This window comes from Amblyomma maculatum, chromosome 7 (assembly GCF_055883805.1).
Source record: "Amblyomma maculatum isolate TAMU_Amacu chromosome 7, ASM5588380v1, whole genome shotgun sequence".
NCBI lineage: Eukaryota > Metazoa > Arthropoda > Arachnida > Ixodida > Ixodidae > Amblyomma > Amblyomma maculatum.
The window spans coordinates 93,732,489-93,752,603 of record NC_139350.1 but is presented as its reverse complement, the minus strand read 5'-3'; the positions used below and the strand labels follow the sequence as shown (position 1 = coordinate 93,752,603).

Sequence of the window (20,115 nt, the reverse complement as noted above, 5' to 3'; positions counted from 1 at the left end):
TTCATGTAAATAGTCCGGACGTGCAAGCTGGGTTTCGCAAGGGCAGAGGAACTAGAGACCAAATTGCCAACCTTCGCTGGATCATGGAAAAAGCAAGAGAGTTCCAGAAACCCATTTACTTCTGCTTTATTGATTATGCGAAAGCGTTTGACTGCGTAGATCACAGCAGATTGTGGCAAGCTCTCCAAGAGATGGGAGTTCCAATTCACCTCATCTGTCTCCTCAGGAACCTTTATGAAGGGCAAGAGGCCACAGTCAGAATTGGGCATGGTCTTACTGATTGGTTTCCGATTGAGAAAGGGGTGAGGCAAGGCTGCATACTGTCGCCCTGCCTATTTAACCTATATGCAGAGTGCATCATGAGAAAGGCCGGTCTGGACGAGTCTTCAGCTGGAGTGAAGATTGCTGGAAAACGTATCAACAACCTTAGATATGCGGATGATACCACTTTAATGGCAGAAAGTGAAGTGGAACTCAAGAGACTTCTGATGCGCGTACAAGAAGAGAGTGAGAAGTTTGGGCTTAAACTGAACATTAAAAAGACGAAGATCATGGCGTCTTGCCCTATCAAGTCCTGGAGCATCAATGGACAAGAAGTGGAAGCTGTGACAGATTTTCTGTTCTTGGGCGCCAAGATTACCTCGGAAGGAGACTGCAGCCATGAAATTAGGAGACGCCTGCTTCTGGGAAAGAGAGCAATGGTTAGCCTTGACCGCCTAGTAAAGAGCAGAGACATTAGTCTGGCAACCAAGATCCGTATAACCCGTGCTATGGTCTTTCCAGTTGTGATGTATGGATGCGAGAGTTGGACTGTGAAAAAGGCTGACCGCCGAAGAATTGACGCGTTTGAATTGTGGTGCTGGCGAAGACTCTTAAGAGTTCCTTGGACTGCCAGAAGATCAAATCAGTCGATATTGTCGACCATAAACCCTGACTGCTCATTGGAGGGTAAAATTCTCAAGTTAAAGCTCAGCTACTTTGGTCATCTGATGAGAAGAGAGGAGTCGCTGGAGAAAGATTTGATGTTGGGAAAGGTTGAGGGTCGCCGGAGAAGGGGTAGGCAGCGAACGCGATGGTTAGATGGCATTCTCGAGGCATTGCAGATGAAGCTATGTGATGTTAAGAAGATAGTGAGAGACCGGAAAGCGTGGCGTGACATGGTCCATAGGGTCACGAAGAGTCGGACACGACTGAACGCCTGAACTGAACTGATGTACAGCAGACTAGAGGAGCCTTTCTTTCTCTGCTGAAGTAAATCTGAAGTCAATGTACAGGCTATATAGAGCTGCAACGCCTTATTTCTCTGTCGGTGTTGTGCAAATGATTTGAGCATAGATTGTGGCAGTACTATATCCAAGTCATGACTGGAAACGAAATCACCAGTCTCATTGCTGATCTACACAGACAAGATGGAAAGTTGGTGTTTGCAGCCATTGTCTTTTCTACGACAGATTGTCTTTCCTAACTTTTTGGAATGAAATCTGTAAAGTGAATTTCACTTTGTCATTTTTACATGTGTTAGTGATGTACTCATTTTAAAAAAAAGTGATATGTATTGTATATATGTGTACTGTATATGTAAAAAATTTGTACATGTATGCGAGTATTTCATGGCACTGAAATTTGAAAGCTTTATTACCAACTCTCATGTAATGTCTTGCATGGAATCCTTCAGAAAGAACTTATATCAGCTACAATACCCGAGATGCGACAGATTTGAGCTTGTCGTCAAAGAAGTGCGAGCTCAGTGCTACTCGAAACTTGTGCATTAACCCCTCAAAGCAGAGATTAAGTATGCTGAATCTGCACCTTGGGCACTGTCTATGACGGCACATTGATTTACTGTAAAGCATAAGCCTTCATTGGTTCACTTCACATATGTTACAAGTCGTACCGAGTGCAAGAGTATCTACAATACGGACAACACACTTGTCACTTTGCAAAGATTTTGCTTGCAACTTTCATTGCGGTTTCCTTACAGAGACCAATGTGAAGTATGTAGCTGCCCATGTGCTTGTGACTGTAGCTGTGTTCCTAGTGACTGGAAGGTGGGCAAGGTGGTTCCCCTGCACAAGTCTGGGGACAAACATTCTCCTAATAACTACCGACCCATTTCACTTACTAGCATCCCATGTAAGATCATGGAACATGTCATCTGCTCTCATCTCGCCAATTTTCTTGAATCAAATTCGTTCTTCAGTCATTCCCACCACGGGTTTCGTAAAACATTCTCATGCGAGACTCAGCTTCTATGCTTGTCACAAGACCTTCATTTCATTCTTGACCGGGGTTCCATAGCAGGCTGTATATTCCTCGATTTCTCCAAAGCTTTCGATAAAGTTTCTCACCAATTACTACTTTTCAAATTAAGTAACCTCAAACTCGACCCTAGCATCGTTTCGTGGCTTGAGTCTTTCCTCACTAACCGTTCTCAATACGTGACAGCAAATAAATGGAACTCTCGTTCCTCTCCAGTGGGCGCAGGCATTCCCCAGGGCTCCGTACCAGGGCCCCTACTTTTTCTAATTTATATTAATGATTTGCCTAACACCATTGCTTCTTCTGTGTGTCTCTTTGCTGACGATTGTGTAATTTACCGTGAAATTAACAGTGACTCTGACATTTCTGTTCTTCAGTCTGATATTAACCAAGTTTCAGAGTGGTGTAAATTATGGCACATGAAGCTTAACATTAACAAGTGCAAACATATGCGTATTTCTCGTCGTAACAATGAAGTAGCTAATTACAACCTCAATAATACTCCTCTTGAAACTGTGTCTTCGTATAGATACCTTGGTGTGCACATAACTTCTAATCTTTCTTGGAATCTGCATGTGGAATCTATTACTAACAATGCTAACCGCATGTTGGGGTACCTGCGCCGAAACTTTAACCTTTCTTTTAGTTCAATAAAACTGCTTCTTTATAAAACCCTTGTTCGTCCCCTGGCCTTGCATCTCTAGAATCTGAAATCGAATCTGTTCAAAACCGCGCGTCACGTTTTATACTTTCCAACTATAACCGTAACTCCAGTGTTACCGTTATGAAAACAACATTATCATTGCCACCGCTTTCACTACGCAGAAATATTTCCCGCTTATGTCTATTTCACAAAATCTATTACCACAATCCTGCCCTTAAGAGCCGGCTACTAACTACCCCCACATATGTTTCAGGTCGCATTGATCATCTTCACAAAGTAGGTGTTCCGTCATGTCGTACTAAACACACCTCTTGTTCTTTCGTTCCAAACACTTCTGTCAGTTGGAACCACCTTCCTAGGCACATTGCTGATATTACGGACCCAAATTCTTTTAAGACTGCCGTATGTAATCTATATTTATAAATGGTAGTCAAATGTTTTTGTTCGTTTTCGGTGACATTGTTGACTGTCGGAAATGATTTTTTTTTGTCTCACCTGCTTTTCTCTTTTTTTTTCCGCCAATACTTTTTTTTTTTTTGATCACTTTTCGCCGTGTTATTGTTTCTCCTATGATGCTTTATGCTGCACTGTACCCTGTACCAATGTATCTTTCCCACTCCCCTCTTTAATGCCTTCGGGCCCTGAGGGTATATGAATAAATAAATAAATAAATAAAAGGCTTTCTTACAAAGAAAGGCTCTTGTATTGCACAGCTCACTTAAACATCTTGTGCCAATATATTTTAAGAGCATAACACAAAAGCATGCTAAGCAATGCATCTCTATGTATAAGCACGTTGCAGAAAAATTTTTTTAATACAGTCTTGTTCAAACATAAGTGTAACGAAATAAATAACTTCAATTATCAAAATCTCAAGCAACTCCGTTGGTGTGAAAAAATGAACAAAACATTGCAATGCGTGACATTATGCAAGAGGTATTTGTGTTCTTAACAATTAGTAGTTAGGCTTTCCTACTAGCCTCACTACGGTGCTGAGCTCTGGTTTGGTTTGAGAGGTTATTGGGTTATGCCATGATCATTCTTTTTGGTGCTTTGAATTCCCTACAATTAGATGGTGGGTCAATGAAATTGGTTCAAAAGTGTAGTGGAGTCCATTAATCACAGAAGAGGATGCACAGCTAAATGACAGTTTGGAGAACAAGAGTGCATGCATCTTCCAGGATACTGCTTCCATTTTGAATGTAAAATTTTAGATGCAGCACCTACCGAGCACTCGCTTGTAATTTGGCTACTTTTATGCGCACATGGGAGTTTTTTTCCTACCTATTACGTTTAAAAAACAAAATGTTGCTTTGAATCAAGAATATATAGTATGTAATGTGGCAGTCTTACAAAATACAATAACAAAAAAGAAGTACGCAAAACTGTCTTGACGCCTTAAGTGCAGAAATGAAGAAAGCCAAGCAACCAATATGAGCATATAAACTGTGCACCTCCCAAAGAACGTATTTCTGCAAGGAAGAAAGAAGGACTTTCATATGTTTCTGAAGTGCTGGTTCCAAATGAGCAATAATGATGAAGCAAAAACAAACTGTTAAATTAATGATCTCAATACACTCATTTTGCATCGAATGAAGTGCTGGTTCCAAATGAGCAATAATGATGAAGCAAAAACAAACTGTTAAATTAATGATCTCAATACACTCATTTTGCATCGAAGCATATACATCAGCTTGCAAGTACATAGTAAAACCTTGCACAAGAATTACCTTTCTTACGGCAACAAGTCATCCTAAAAAGTACAAATACTACGCCAGACACAAAATCAAAATGTTCACAGATTTCGCTTGCACAGCAATGATTGCAGTACACAAGCAAGAACTTGCACACAACTCTCAATCACAGCTACACAGCAAGTAGACATACTGAACCTGTGTATGCCAACTAGCAACTAACCGCCGCATTTGCAAATTCTTCTTTGATTTTATATAGAAGATGAAAGTAACCATGAGAAAACATGGTGTGAACAGAATTAAACATCATATTTCAAATATAAATGACTATCATCAAGTCGGTAGTTTGCCCAAATTAACCACACGCGAACCTGCTAGACAGCAACACATCAATCAGTGCGTGTGTCCTGACATCCAGAAAGTGTAGCAGGAAGGATTTAACATGCAGGCACATGAACTTCATAGGATCAGGTAGCAGAACCTATACAGAGTCACACTCATGAATTCTAGCTCGTACAAATGACAAGAAAAAAAGCGTCGGGGACACCAAAACAAATGAAGCATAGGACGACTCGCACCAAAACGCAGACAGACAAGATGCGTCTACCTCCACAGTAGAGGGGCACATTGTTTGGCAGTGGTTTTGACACTCGCATTTCTAGACGTTAAATCCAAAGCCTCGACAGCTTTCCCTTCTTTCTATTTAGGTTTTCAGTACAAGGGGAGAAGGATGCCGCCAATAGAAAGTAACAAAAAAAAAGGTAAAGGAAGCACAGGGTCAGTGTAAACATGGTTCAGCAGTCCAAATCTCAGTCCTCCTTTCTTTAGACACAGCAGCACACAAAGTGAGAAACGATTTTTACATTCCATACTTCCGCTATGGGCACACAGTTGTCAAGGGCTCCAGACCAGATGAAACCATGTGAAGCCTATTATCACGCACAAAACTTTTTACATACAAGCATTTCTGCACCTTGCCTTGATCAAGATGTATCAAAGCGCCTGTGTACCAAATCAATTGATCTGTCTTCAGCAGAAGGACCCCACATCTTCCGAATCAAAGTGGCCGATCTGTTCATTAGAAGTTGCCGTTTTGTCTTTATTAGGCATGACACGAGACCACCAAGGAATGTCATCTCCGTCCGCAAAGAGTTAAGCATCCACCACGATGGCTCTGCGACTATGGAATTTGGCTGCTTGACCCAATGTCATGGGATGAAATCACAGACATGAAAGTCCCATTTTGGTGGAGGCAAAATATAATGTGCACATTAAAAATCCACGATGGTCAAAGCTGTTTGGGAGCCCTCCATCCCCATGTCCCTCGTTGCCTACAGGATGTTAAACCAGAAAAACGTAGGCTCGACTCAAAACATAGCAATGATGTGTGTCGAACCAAATCAGCTTTCACAATGTGATGACTGGATGAAGTAAAAAATAGAGCATTTAGAATTTAACTCACTACTACTTGAAGGCATTTCAGACAATGCTGAGTTCAGCTTCTCCTTACCCTTACAAGTGAGGTTGATAAAACAATTACCAAACTGTCAAGCTACAAGAGAAAATTGCGTGCAGTGAAAATGAATTAAATTCCAGATGTCGCATGAAACCTTGGCAAAACAGATGGAGAAGCTACAACGACTGTAAGGAAGGTGCGTGATGTTGCTACGCAGTGGCTACATTCTTTTCTTAGGAGTTTACCCGACAGACCAACAGACTTAATGAGCATTGATACCAAGACAAAACAGATGAACACAAACCTTAACCTCATCAGGCTGCACAGTGTTTCTCCTTCATCAAACCTGACTTTCAACTTTAAAGGTCGCACTGCTCCTATTGGCTAAACCTAAGCGCTTTCTTTTTATTACAAAATTATCGATGAGGAGTGATGCTCTGGTATTCAAAACACATTTGAAATGTGAAAATGCTCCTTCATAGTTAGGTTAGGTTAGCAAATGGAGGTGGGAAAATCAAGTGGCAGGAAACGACAGTGGACAAGGAATCCAAAAAATACCTTTCCTCTGTCTGCCAAGAGAGCACGACTTTCTTATCGACAAGCAACACGAGAAAAAAAGTTGGTTCAAAAAAAAAAATTCAGGCAAAGGACAAGGGAAAAATCACAAGGAAGGTAGCCGACAAATGTAGAGACAGGAACTTGGAGGACAAGGCAGCAAGACGTGTGGTGCTTGACATTTACTTTTTACACACAGATTAGTGGCACACACATTTAAATGGGTTGTGGCACAACGTGCACATCGCCATAACGATATTACGCAGAAAAACACTTTCTTCATGGAAAAAAATGCAATACAAGATATTTAAGAAACAAATATACATAAGTATGAACACATGCCAAAGCATGTTACGAGTCCGAGCATCTTTGTCCTGCAGACCAATGTAACATAAAATAAGTCATTGAAATTCACACACAAGCACAGTGCTCTTGGTAGTTCTTGTGACATTCCAGGAGACGTGGCAGCATTTTGGAAATCCAAAGCGAGCTGTCAAAAGTGATCCTCTGAAGAGTGCAGTCTGTGCCATTATCAACCACAAAATCACACCAGGAGAGTCCAGTCAAAGCCATTTGCCCCTGGACCTGGTAAAAGTACTTGTGCGTTGGTTTAAGAACTCCATTCTTCAGGTAGGGTGCCGTATTCACAGCATTTTCTAATTCCTCACCCCGTTCCTTGGCAGCTGAGAGGGTCTTAACTTCAAGGAGACCAAAATCTCCTCCCTGCTCTACAACACGGTCAGGCGTTGCACCAAGAACAGGGACACCAGGGTTGACGCACAACCCACAACAGTAAATCCTAACTGGGACCTTTTTCTTGTCTATGTAACGCTGCACGGCTGCATCTTCATTCCTTAAACCATCAGCCATGTATTTGGTCTGCATCTGGCTAGACCCGAACAACCTCTTAAAAAACTTCTCATCAGCTGGCTTCTTCCGTGACACCACATCTCCAAAGTGTGAAGCAGTCAGGCACTTGGATCTCTCGAAGCTCCATGTTGTAGAGCCGCTCTGCATCCTAGTCGCTTGCTCAAGGGCCCATGAGTCTTCTAAAGTAAGCTCACAGGAGCCGAACGTGTACCCAGCTGGCACATGCTCAACCCACAGGGCTTGCACCGGCAACCTGATTGGCATCTGGCTGAGAGCCTCCTCCTGACGTGTTCTTTTCACTTGTACGGGCTGAAAGTGGTTGTCCTCCAGCGTCTTGCATAGCATGGCGTTTGGAATATTTTTCTGTGTCTGATACATTCTCTTAATATGGTCTTCTGTTACTGTCAGAGAAACTGTGGTTTCTTGAGTTGCATACCTGCCAGCTTTCATTGGCATATGTTTCACAAAACGCAGTTTTGAGAACTCGCGTGTGTGCACGTTGGCCTTCTTTGCCCCAGTACCCCATGCTCTGGGTTTGTCTGTACACGACTGTGTGTCTTGCACGTAGGCTGCCCCAGAGCGCTTCAGGTCTAATACAAACCATAGAATTGCTACTACATGTTTACAAACACCTGCAGCTCCAGCCCGGCAGTTGCAGGTTCCTTCGTCCACAGTTCCATTTGACGAGAGCACAGCAGCAGTGTTATATAATTTTGCCAAAGAGAATGATGCCTCCACTGTTGCTTTAAGAAAAGTGGATCTGTCAGCCTTGCAAATAAGAACATTGTGCACCTTCTCTGCTTTGAACATCCTGTATCCGCTTACAGTATGCTTCTGAGCACCACGTGAATTCTGATGTGCCAAGATTCCTTGCTCTGAGAACCCATCTGGAACGTCTTTTAACTGTTTTGTCCATGGCCCTTTCGGTAGCCTTGCTTGGAGAGGAAGTGCATTATGAATGGCTTGCAGTGGTACCTGCAACATGGGTATAAGCAAGTGTCAAAATGTTTTCTTTGGCACTCCACATATAAACAGAGCATGGAAGCATACACAGCTGATCATGGCATCACCAATGCGATCTTGAAATAAAGTATTCATTCATTGTGTCTTGGTTACTTGTGGCAAGCATGCTTGAAAAGCAACGCTGAACCCATTTCATTTACTACGCGCGGTCGTGAAGAATGTTGCACAAGGACGGCCTCGGTAAACCACCAGCTAACTAAAACTCCGAGGCCGCCCAAGTACAAGGTACTGGCGCGTCCATGTTTTTCACGTTAGCAAAATATCCGCCGCAGTTTTTTTCGACCGCGTTCGCGTTACTTGTAGCCACCGAGGCACGTTCATATTTTGGCTGCGCCTATCTGCACTCCACGGTAGTAACAAATGGACACCGCGACCGAGATAGTACGAGCCGTCAAACTCGTTGAATATGGCACAGACAGCAACTACTATTTGTATCGCAAAAATATGCTCAGCTACACACAATGTAACAGTGCTTGTTGGTTCTGCTTCGCACTTGCTGCGTGCTATTCGAACAACACTATAGGCAAGAAAATGCGCTCGCACAAGCTAAGCACCAACTCAACTACTACTTTCTTCCAAGATGTACTCATTGAACGAATGCGCTGTCCGTTTCTTTCGACGATATACTTGTTTCAGACTCGTCCGTAGACTAAATAGCACGCTATAACCAAAAGATTGAATGGGCAGTGCGCGATAACGACGTATTTTGCTAAAATATAGCGCGTACATTCTCACAAGACTATGTCGCACTGTTGCAACAAACATGAATGCGTACGCTACGTACTACGCCTGCCGCCGGGACAGCCGCAGAAACTTTGAAGGTTCGCGACGGGCGACCAGTAAATAAATGCACTGTTAGCGCGCGCTTACCAGCAAAACACGCCTGCTAGCCGTAGGATCGCGCTCGTGCCTTCTGAAGCATAGCTAAAACTATACACTGGCACATGTGCGCGCTTCACGAGCGCTCACGTGCGAAAATACTCGCTTCGCGCTCGTAGCGTCGGCTGCAAAACCACAAAAAAAGTTGTACGGCAATGCAAAGATCACTTGCGCGGCGCAAGCATGCTACAAAAGCATTGCTAGCATCCCAAAAAAAAGTTTTGTTTACCTGCTTTTGCGCGACGTCCATGTCGAACCACTCCTGCGCCGGATCCTGCCCGGCAAGCCACGCTCACAATTCCCAGCCTGCTTTGCGGCGGTCGCGTAGGGGGCGCGCGCAACTTTCCGAAATGGTCCATTGCAGCCAGCAGCTCAGACATCGAAAAGAGGCTCGCAATTCCATCTGCGTCGGCAGCAGATAGTAGTTTCCATGCGTCTGCAGGGATACCTGCGAAATTAAGATTTGCAGCTGAAGGAGGCAGTATATCGCATTTTGGGAAAAATTTTCGAGCAGCTTCTTTGGCGAAATTGCCCGGCGACAGGTTAGCCGCAAAGCATGCTGTTGCTTCTGCGTCAGTAGAATGACGACCGTGTTCCATTGCACGAAACGTTCGCCAGAGTGAGGCATTCGATGATTTATCAGAACACTGTTCACACCATGCATGCCACTGGCGTCGCGAGAGATCGCGTTCATATCTCCGAGCCTTCGCAGTAAGATAATTCAGTCGTGTACGTGCCTGCATCGAAGTAGGGTCTCGCGTAGCAGCCAGCTCAGTTTGACGGCGGGCTGCCCACAAGTTAAGCAGGCCGAGATCTGATGCCGGTCGACTTACATCAGTCCAGGTAGTAGTCGTAGCGCTGTTAAGTGCTCTTTGTATACGGTCAACAAGGAGGGACGGCGAATCTGAAGACATACTGTCGAGACATGAGCGAAAGCTGTCCCAGATGATCAGAGAACATTTGCGGCGTAAAGGGTGGAGACGGGAGGGATGGAGACCGATGATGATAGGGTGGTGATCACTTCCCCAGCAGTCTGGCTCTATGTGCCATGAGGGAGTTCCCGCGCCCAACCACCACGTCGTTTGGAGCATACGCAGCACTACGTATGTGACGCACAGGCAGTGTTGTTGTCCCAGGGTGATTAAGCAGAACACACATGGCATCAGTGAAGGCGTCCCGCACACGCCTACCACGAGGGCTTGCAGTGGGATACCCCCAATCCGGGTGAGAGGCGTTAAAGTCGCCTCCGACTAAAACTGGACACCCGGAGTATTGCCGACGAAAACTTAATAACCAGCCAAGATAAATACGGAAAGAGGCGCCTCCAGCTGGTCGAACGTAATATGAAACAAGAACAACGGTTCCTTTCAGAAATTTCGCAGCAACTGCTACTACCTTTTGGTATGATGTGCACCAGTTTTTGAGAGAAAGGCGCACATGGAAGAATACGCGTTTCAACATATACCGCCGCCTTTCCCGGGGGAGAAGCAGTCTGCACGCGACGGTCGGTCATTGAAGGAGACACGTAGCCGCTAAAGCCCGGAATTGATGGCAAAGCGTTCGTTTCCTGAAGTAACATAGCCCACACTCGAAGCTTGTTAAATTGCAGTCGGGTCTTGGGCTCGGCCACCTTCGTGGAAATGCCTCTACAGTTCCACTGTAGTACACCAGGACGTCCGGATTTTGCCATTTTCGAGGGCTATTCCAAGCGCTGCAGTATCACAGATGTCAGATTGGGCAACTGGCTGACCATATAGCGGCGTAGCCATGTTGCAGAGTTATCATTGGGCGTTCTGGTACACTGGGAAGAGGCAGCAAATAGCCCTGTTGCGCGGGATGAAGGCGGCGGTGTTGGGCAATTACTAGATTTGGCGGTTACTTCTGCAGCTTGCCGACGTCGAGCAAGCATTTCGCGGTATTGTTGGAGCTTAGAGATCTCTGCTAAAAGACGATTGATTTGCTTATTCACTACAGCCATATCGTCGTCTGGTAGATCAGTACGCTGCTGTATTGGCTGTTGTCGACGGCGTTTCTTGAGCACCGTATCATTAGACTTTTTCTTAGCTGGAGGTGCATTCGAAGCGGGCTCAGGAAGCTCTGGCCACTCGTCATCACCCTACTGGATAGCTGCAAAGCGATTGGATGTCTGCACTGGTGTCATGTCTTCCATTGGCCAACGCTTAGCGTTCCGAAGACGAGCCTTCTGCGTTGCCTTTTGTTTTGTCGGACAACTTGGAGATGTTATCTCGTGGTGGTCCGAATTGCAGAGGCTGCATCGGTACGTAACTTTTCCTTCAGACTCACCTTCATCGGCGGTAGCAAAAGGGTGAGATTTGCGCATGTGCCCTGCCCGGAAACAGTTGTAACAGTAAAGCACACTCGGTTTATACGGCCGCAGCCTTAATATGCAGCCGTAGTAGTACAGACAGGCTGGGAGTGTCGGAGTGCTTTTCAAGGTGATCAGGTGTCGGGCCTGTATGACTCGGTGCGTTGGGCAGTACAGCTCACGTTGAAGGGTGGTTTGAGCTTCATTTATGTCGACGTTGTAAACGACGCAACGCTGCAAGTCGGAGCCTCTGGCACTTTTTCGCGATTGCTATAAAATTATCCCTGTATTCACTTACGGTTTACGTTCAGTTTTGCGTAAAGCATGCATAATATGACGCAATTTTAAATCAGCTGTCGTTCGCACCGAGCACCAACCAGCAGAAATTTTCTCGCAGGCTGCCGTCTGCATAACATCTCACAAAGTTGTCGCCTGCCACATAAAACGTGTCCTACTCGTGGATAACTGTAGGGTCTTGTTTTCTTCTTCAGCCAATTTTCTTTTATTCTAGAGGTTTCTTTAGATCATGCTCAAGATAACTTTATTGCCATTGATGTAGAGGCCCCTCCGCTCGATAAATAAAACCCCAGGGGGCCTTCAAGGGAGAGGGAACCCCGCAGGGGCACGTATTTCACAAAGCGTTCCGTTGCAGACGGATTGCTCGACCTTGCTGCTCTGGAGCCCGGCTCGGAGGTGTGCATCCCAGGTTTCTTTCTATGTGATTCCATCAATATGCCCCGAAGAATCGGACCATTATTTCCAAATGATATAATCCTGATTAGCTGTTATCCCGCATTGGGTGCGGAACATTGGAGGTTACCCTACCTCCCCGTAAAGATACGAAGGAAGAAATAGGTTTGTTTGTAATCATCTTCAGTCTATTCCTTAGATGTGAGGTGCCTTTATGGAGGTAGAAGGTCTAGTCTTTCATCCCTGTGTTCAGCCGTGATGTGTATATGTGATAAGCGGGTTCTTCGACCTGGGCAAGGCTGATTCCACGGCCGCCCGGGTGTAGATATCTCGAGCGAGAATGTTAGCAGCCTCATTGCCTGGATTCTCCTTGTGAGCCGCGACCCACATGACGGAAACCTCTCTATCCAATACCAATCGTCCTCGTATCTTAACAGCTTCTTTCGAAGCGATCTCCTTATTAAAATTTCTTAATCTATCTTGCTGTCTCAAAGTATGAATATTGCTTCGGTGCTCCTGCAGGCTAACGCCAGAGTGGCCTCCTCCGTTATGAGCGAGTTTCTAGTGTTGAGGGATCCAGTGACCATCATCTCGCAGTCCACGTCGATTACTTTGATAACCGCCGCCCATTCTAGGCCGCAGGCCGCATGACAGTACTTTTTCTTATAACTGACTCAAGGTTCATTGTGCTCCTTGTTGTGTGTCGGGTGCATATTCTTTGGAAATGGAGCGATCTTCAGTTTCTTTCGTACCTGAAGGTCCACTTCCGCTGCCACGTATGACCGTTCCTTATGGTTTTCCCCTATAATGGTCAGGATCTTTCTTCCTACCCTCGTGGAACTCGTGGCCTGAAGCGATTTCATGCCACATATTTGTACCCCCGCCTTTTCATTTGAGACGTTGGTGAGAATGCCTAGTGTTTTATATGCCCTCCTGAATGGAATGTCTTGTTTTTATTCCTCACTCTGGCTGAGATCCAGGAACGGGATTGGTTACGCGATCCTGATAATAATAAACGCGTGTGATAGGCACAAGAGGCAGTGCTCCCGCAAGCCCTTATCTTTGAGTGAAATTCTACGGAAGATCTCATGCAGTTACGTGAGACACATAATGGGTTACGTTGTCTATGACCTTATTGTTTTTTCCATTCTTTGGAGAAGGAAGCTTAGAACTTTGACTACTGGCACCTAAGGTACCATATGTTGCCCTCCAACAGCACTTCCACCGGCGGGGAGAGTTTTGGAAGGCGCCTATCTTTCCTTTTCAGTTACGTTTCTCGAGCCCATGCATTAACGCATTTGAAAAACGCCCGATTCCACATTTGCCGCTCGTTCGCTCTCTGACGGCCGAATCAAACAACGCAAGAGAAAAGCGCCTGCGCGCGAAAAACGGGTGCTTGTGAATTAGAGCGTGGATAGATAATTAATGGCTATAAGGGAGAATGAGAAAACGAATACATGTGTGAAGTAAAATAATGAGAAGCGCCATTTTAATTATAGGTGTACAGCAAAGAGAGAGAGAGAGAGATAGAGTAAATTATAATCGGTTAACGGAATTGCGTGGGTGATTTTCTCAGTCCAGCATGTACCATTGGCTTGGGCTGCCTCCCGGGCCCTGGTGAGCAGGCTGCGCTGCTCAGAGAGACCCGTGTGGGCCAGCTCTGTCTTCGACTTCGCTTGGCTGAGTTCTCGAGCTTTATATTTCTCCAATTGCTCTTTGCAGTTCCATATCATGTGCAGGACATATCAGTTGAGGACAACCCAGAGGGCTATGGAACGAAAAATGGTAGGTGTAACATTAAGAGATAGGAAGCGTGCAGAGTGGGTCGGAGAAATAACTCAGGTTACCGACATTCTAGTGGAAATTAAGAAATGGGCATGGGCAGGACACGTAGTGCGAAGAGAGGATAACCGATGGTCGCATAGGGTAACAAACTGAATTTCAAGGGAAGGAAAGCGTAGCAGGGGGCGGCAGAAAGTTAGGTGGGCGGATGAGGTTAAGAGGTTCGCAGGGGTCAAGTGGATGCAGCTAGCACAGAACCGGGTTAAGTGGAGAAATATGGGAGAGGCCTTCGCCCTGCAGTGGGTATAGTCAGGCTGATGATGATGATGATGTGCAGGATGCTTGAGACTTCACAGCATGCAGTGCATGCGTTATTTTTTAATTTTTTCGGTCCAGATTTTGTGGTACTTTGCTAGGTTTTGGAATGTCCTAGGCTGTATGTTCCTCCAGGCTACTGCCTCCTGTCTGCTGAGGTCTGTGTGGTTCTGCATATAGTTTTCTTCCTAACTTGAAGAATTGTATTAGTTCCCCTATATGGAGAGGGGTTGAAGGCTCTGGGGCAGCCGGCGCAGGTGCCCGAAAAGTATGCCCTCAGGCTATCTTGTCGGCTGCCTCGTTGCCGTCGATTCACTCATGTAACGGTAGCCACAGGATTATGTGCTTCAAGTTGCCCGTGTTTTTTTCTCCTGCTCCATTATTCGGTGTGCTTGTTTGCATACGCGTCCCAGGAGGACGGCATGACAGGCCTTTTGGGAATCGCTGAGCATTATGTGTTTTCTACCTTCGCTGCTGGCGTGTTTCACTGCAAAGGCGATTGCAACTTACTCTGCATCTTCTATGTAGTTATTGCTCTTGACCGATGGGCTGGTCACCTCTCTTCCGGTGTGGTCAACTGTGGTGGCTACCGCGGCTTTTTTTCCCAGATATGGACTGGCGTCTACATAGAGTAGGTCGCTCTTGCTTCTAACGACATTGTTTTGTATGTGGCGACTTCACGCTTGTCTTTCGCTGTTGTGTAGGGGGTCCATGTTTTGGGGGATCGGAAGGACTTGGTATTGAGTTCTGCTTTCGAGATTGTTCCTCTTGGGGGGTTAGTTTTCTCGTCGATGGGATAACTCCTGCACAGCAGAGCCACAATCTAGTTTATTATGGTAAAGCCAGACTGCCCATAGTGTTCCTTCCCTAGCGGGCAAAGTTATGAATTAAACGATGCGCGCTGGCATTGCTGCCAGATCGGACTATTTATAGCCAAATTGGGCAACATAATATTTTTTTTTCTGGCTGGGTGTAGATGATTTGGCATTGTGGCTATGTTTGGGCTATATGCTCATTGAAAAAAATAAGGGTAGAAGAAACGTGTTTTATGAAGTGCGCTACGTTTCGCTAGTTGTTACTTCAGCTTTTTCATCTTTAACTCGCATTTTTTGTCGCGACTTTCTTTGGAAAGCTCTACATCACGGTCAAGGTTTTGAAGATTTAGATATGCATGTCAGGTCGATTCTGTTTAGAATAGTCCTGAGAAAGCATGCTTGTCAAACTGCAGAGTGAGAGAAGAAATGACTTCATACGCGGGCGTTCAACCACAGGGATTGTTTTTTTTTCCTTTCGATCACAAGAGCTCGCTTTAAAGTGGCGGGAAGGACCAGATGCTGGACGACTGTCATGTGTACCTTGTGGCGCGTATCAAATTGTTACTCAAAAGGTCTCTGCCTGACCCATTCTAGAACTCCTGCAGAATTTCAAGGTGTTGAGGCCCAGATCCATTCGCGACACACCGTTTCGCACCTTTCACACAGTAATTTCCACTTTGCAGCATCGTGTACCATATCAGCCCTTGAGAGCGAGCACGAAACTTTGCAGCCGATGCTCCCGTCCCTTGCAGTGAGTGACAGGGGGAGTGAACTCTGGCGGGAGGTCACGGAGCTCACTAAAAGCACAGGGTGACCCTCTTTTTCCTCAGAGCTCTTCAATACTGCCAGTTGCGAAACTTCCCATAGTGCCCATGTATCAAAAAACAGCGATTTTGATTAGTCAAAATTCGGGTGTTTACGAATAGTGGTGGCACCCGCGGCCAAAAAAAGGAATCTGCGTCTAAATTCCAAATTTTCTGATTGTTGATAAATGCACAACAATCATGTAAAATAAAATCAGTTAGACTTGCAGAGGCAAAAATTATTAGGATAACAGCCATATAGTAAATAAAGATGGAAAAGAAAAAAGAAAATTTTGATATCCTAAAGGCAATGCAACAATAGCAAAACGTTTGTGTTGATTACTTCCAGATTGGGCGACAATTCATAGACACCCGAAAAATGTGCACAAAAGCCGGTCAATTTTGAAGCGTAGTTTCGCAACTGGTATGATCCAAAAGCTCTACTTTTCCTAACTTGTCGGGAATTGTATTCGCACTTCTCTGCTTTCCAATTTGAAACGCCGCAGTAGAGAGGGTTTGCAGCCTGGTCACCATAACTAAAACAGACCACCGAAAAAAAAACTCAGCGTGCGTACTTTGGAAATGATACTCCATGTGCAAAGTGGCTCAAAGGAGTATGGATGCATCAACAATTTTTAAACAAGCCCGCGTTTCTTCGATAAATTTAGCAGTACTTCCATGTACGAGTAGTGACGGGAATGAATGAAGAGTAGAGTGTTCTGCAACGTTATCAACCCCCTGTTCGAAAAATTCTCCCGCCTCAACAGCAGGCTCATTTGCGCTGCAACTGCGCACAAAGCTTGCCATTCTTTACGAGGTAAGTATGATGAGAAACCAGGACCGTCTGCGACGAGACTGAGGAGCAAAAGACACAAATGTAAATTTTCCGCCGAAGGGCAGCAGAGGCGCCATCTAGCGCCATTACAGGAACGTGCCATGTTACCTCGGCGCTTTTGAACTGCAGTGCTTTCCTCCAGCGACGCGAGATGACGCCACAGCTGCCTTTTGCTAGAAACTCTGCGCTGGCGTTTTTGCTCCTCTATCTCGTCGCAGACGGTTCTGGTTTCTCACCATGCGCGGCCAAACCAAGTAAGCACCATGGTCAAACTTACCTCATAACAACTCGCCAGCTTTGTGCGCAGTTTTAGCGCAAATGAGCTTCCGGTTGAGGCGAGAGAATTTTTCAAACAGGGGTTCGATAAAGTTGCAGAACACTGTACAAACCAGAGCTCCTCAATTCTACTAGTTAAGAAACTTCCCATACGGCCCATGTGTAACAAAACAGAGGTTTGATTGGTCAAAATTTGAGTGTTTACGAATGGTGGCGGCACCCACGGCCATTAAAAGAAACTGCGTCTAAATTTCAAACTGTCTGTTGATAAATGCGCAATCATTATGGAAAATAAAATTAGTTGCGCACTTTCAGCAGCAAACATTATTAGAATAATCGCCATATAGTTAGTTAAGATGGAAAAGAGGAGAGAAAAACTTTGATTTCCAAAAGGCAATGGCGGCAATAGCAAAAAGCTTGTATTAAGCGCTTCCAGACGACGCGACAATTCAGAAACCCAAAAAATGCGTACAAAGTCCGGTCACATTTTGAAGCGGAGTTTCGCAACTAGTATGATCCAAAAGTTCTGGTACAAATTGGTGTGTGAGAGTACTTCCTTGAGTCCTACTATGTCTAGAAAAGTGATGTTTCGTTTTCTGCTGCGTCACTTGGTCTGGTCAACCGCCTCTATTTTTCGTCACACGTTTACTGTTTTCTGTTCGAATTTTTAATTGCAAATAAAAACTTCCTGTCAGCTTCCGGTGACTCATGTTGGCTACATTTTGTATACTAACAATCTTGACCTGGTCGTATGGTTGGCTATTTTTGGGCTGCAATTTTTCTATACTCTGGCCTCGGCACTGCTTTATCTGGCAACACTGCGCGCTGAAGCCTTCAGTCGATCTGGGAGACTCTTAAAGGTATATTTAACAAATGTCCAAGAATATTCAGAAAGCACCACAATTGCATTCTTAAGGCACAATTACACTAGTACAGACACATAATTCGGGTTAGTTTTGAGCGGATAGCTGTATTTTTGACGTTTTCAGAGCGACCGCCGGGTCAGAGGCAGTGCGCTCCCGACTGTGAGCCGGCGAGTGTGACGTTACAACCATCCTTAGCAACTTCATTGCCCGCCATAGAGAAAGAAAATATAAAGAGAGGACGAGGACACTCGGCTGAAACTAGCCTCAGGAAGTACGTCACAACGGCACAGGCACCTAGTATTCTCACCCAACGCCAGAGGGCGAAAACGGGAAAAAAAGTTTTTAAATCCAAGCGTACAACTTCCTTGTTGTTAAATAATTAACTGATGTTTAAGGCCACTATTTTAACATGCATATGAATATGTAATTTATTGAAGAAACATGCAAGACCGCAAGTCGTCTGCTTCGTCAGCCCGGTATTGTGGTGGTGCACTAAACGACTTTTCGATTGCTGGACAAAAGGTGAGATGTTTTTTCTGCTTGAAAACACCGACATAAATAGACAGCAGAGGCTAGCGTTGTGTTATTACATCGCAGTGGGTTGTTTCCATAAGGCACAGTACGGCATTTAAAGCCCGGCGCTCATGCAGGTTTGATTACAAAAGTAAGAGTATGGGATGAGAGCAATGAGGGACCAGGGCGCACTTATTTCGCGGTGCAGCTTAAGGACAAAGTCCTGCACATTTATGAAACCCTGAGCCTGTTTGTTACTCTGACAATTACAGGTAGATTGTTTTGCGCAGGTGTTGAGTTGGCGCGTATTTGAAATCTCGAAAGGGCTCATATTGGTATATTTCGGGTATACTTTCTCTGCGCTTGTCGTAACCTCCTATTTAGAGTCAAATTAGTGAAGTTCTCTTATGTGTGTCATTATGCTAGCGTTTCTGTATGGCGGAGCGCTTTTCTACTGCGTTCAAAACAATGTTTAACATAATATTACTTGTGAATTTGGTTTGGTAATTCAGAATAACACGTGCGTGTACTGACATTTTTCAGACCACTGTGCTATGCCGCCCGGCGGCCCTTCCTACAGCAGCCACTGCTCTGTGTCGTAGTGCCAGGACAATGACAGAATGCACAAGAAGTCGAGAATTAGTTTTTTCCGCATACCATAGAAAGCACGACAGTGAGAACTACAGTTCCTTTCTGTTCATGATATATGCGAACTGCTGACGATGAATGACAGGTCACACAATACTCAAACTTGTGACAAAGTGGTGCATAAAAGAGGGAAAAGGGCTACCGACATTAAAGTACCTTTTATTTTTCAATCTCTGTACCAGCTGCAAAGCATTACCTGTACCTTTGAGTATGTCCATCTTGTCTTAATTTTTTTTCTGCAAGCACTAGCGCTGTGTTGACCTTTTTTGTAAATGTGTTCTCTGCTATTATATCTATTCAAATGTTATTATGTTAAGGAACACAGTTGCCTTGCTATTGAGTCTTTCTCCGTCATGCTTGTCTTAGTTTGTGCCAAGATTTTGTGCTCATTTTTTTACTTTGCCCTGAAATAAAAATGTTCCTCGACACTCTGTCTCTTTAATAAATATTGCATGCTGAATGACTACTTGCTCCAGACAGTTTCTGTACATCCCCAATGTTTGTGTACATCTTACATTCAAACGAATTTCGGGACGACGAAATTCGCAGAAGGGATTAGATGAGACATTCCATCCACCTCAGGCCACAAACGTAACGCGCAAGCAAATTATAATTTGCGGCAATGAAACCGAAACAAGAACTAACTGCCAGTTGCTTTCACGCTAAAATCCATTGGACGACGCGTAAGCAATTTGAAATTCGTGCCAGTGAAACCGGAACAAGAAGCATTCGAAAATCATCCGCCGCTAGGCGAGCAAGAGTCGATTGGGCTAAAGCCTTAGATTGGACCGCTGGGGTCTATGGGAGTGCCCTCTTTTGTTCTTTCTTTCTCTATGGTAAACCCTC

General features: G+C 44.9%; 1 protein-coding gene across 1 annotated transcript; it reads right to left on the bottom strand.

Annotated features, from left to right (window-relative positions):
* Positions 1–1,373: 1,373 nt before the first annotated feature.
* On the bottom strand, positions 1,374–9,761 carry LOC146183968 (uncharacterized). The gene is made up of 2 exons (XM_084609263.1): positions 9,630–9,761; positions 1,374–8,473 (listed from the first exon to the last, which is right to left on the bottom strand). The coding sequence occupies exons 1-2, from the start codon at positions 9,648–9,650 to the stop codon at positions 7,040–7,042; spliced, it is 1,455 nt and encodes a 484-aa protein (XP_084465389.1). The 5' UTR covers positions 9,651–9,761; the 3' UTR covers positions 1,374–7,039.
* Between the last annotated feature and the right edge of the window lie 10,354 nt (positions 9,762–20,115).

Excerpts from the sequence above, each read along its gene's own strand:
- LOC146183968 (XM_084609263.1), bottom strand. The coding sequence starts at position 9,650 with ATGGACGTCGCGCAAAAGCAG. Across the intron at positions 8,474-9,629 it reads TGGACGTCGCGCAAAAGCAG|GTACCACTGCAAGCCATTCA; the intron begins GTAAACAAAACT and ends CCCATGTTGCAG.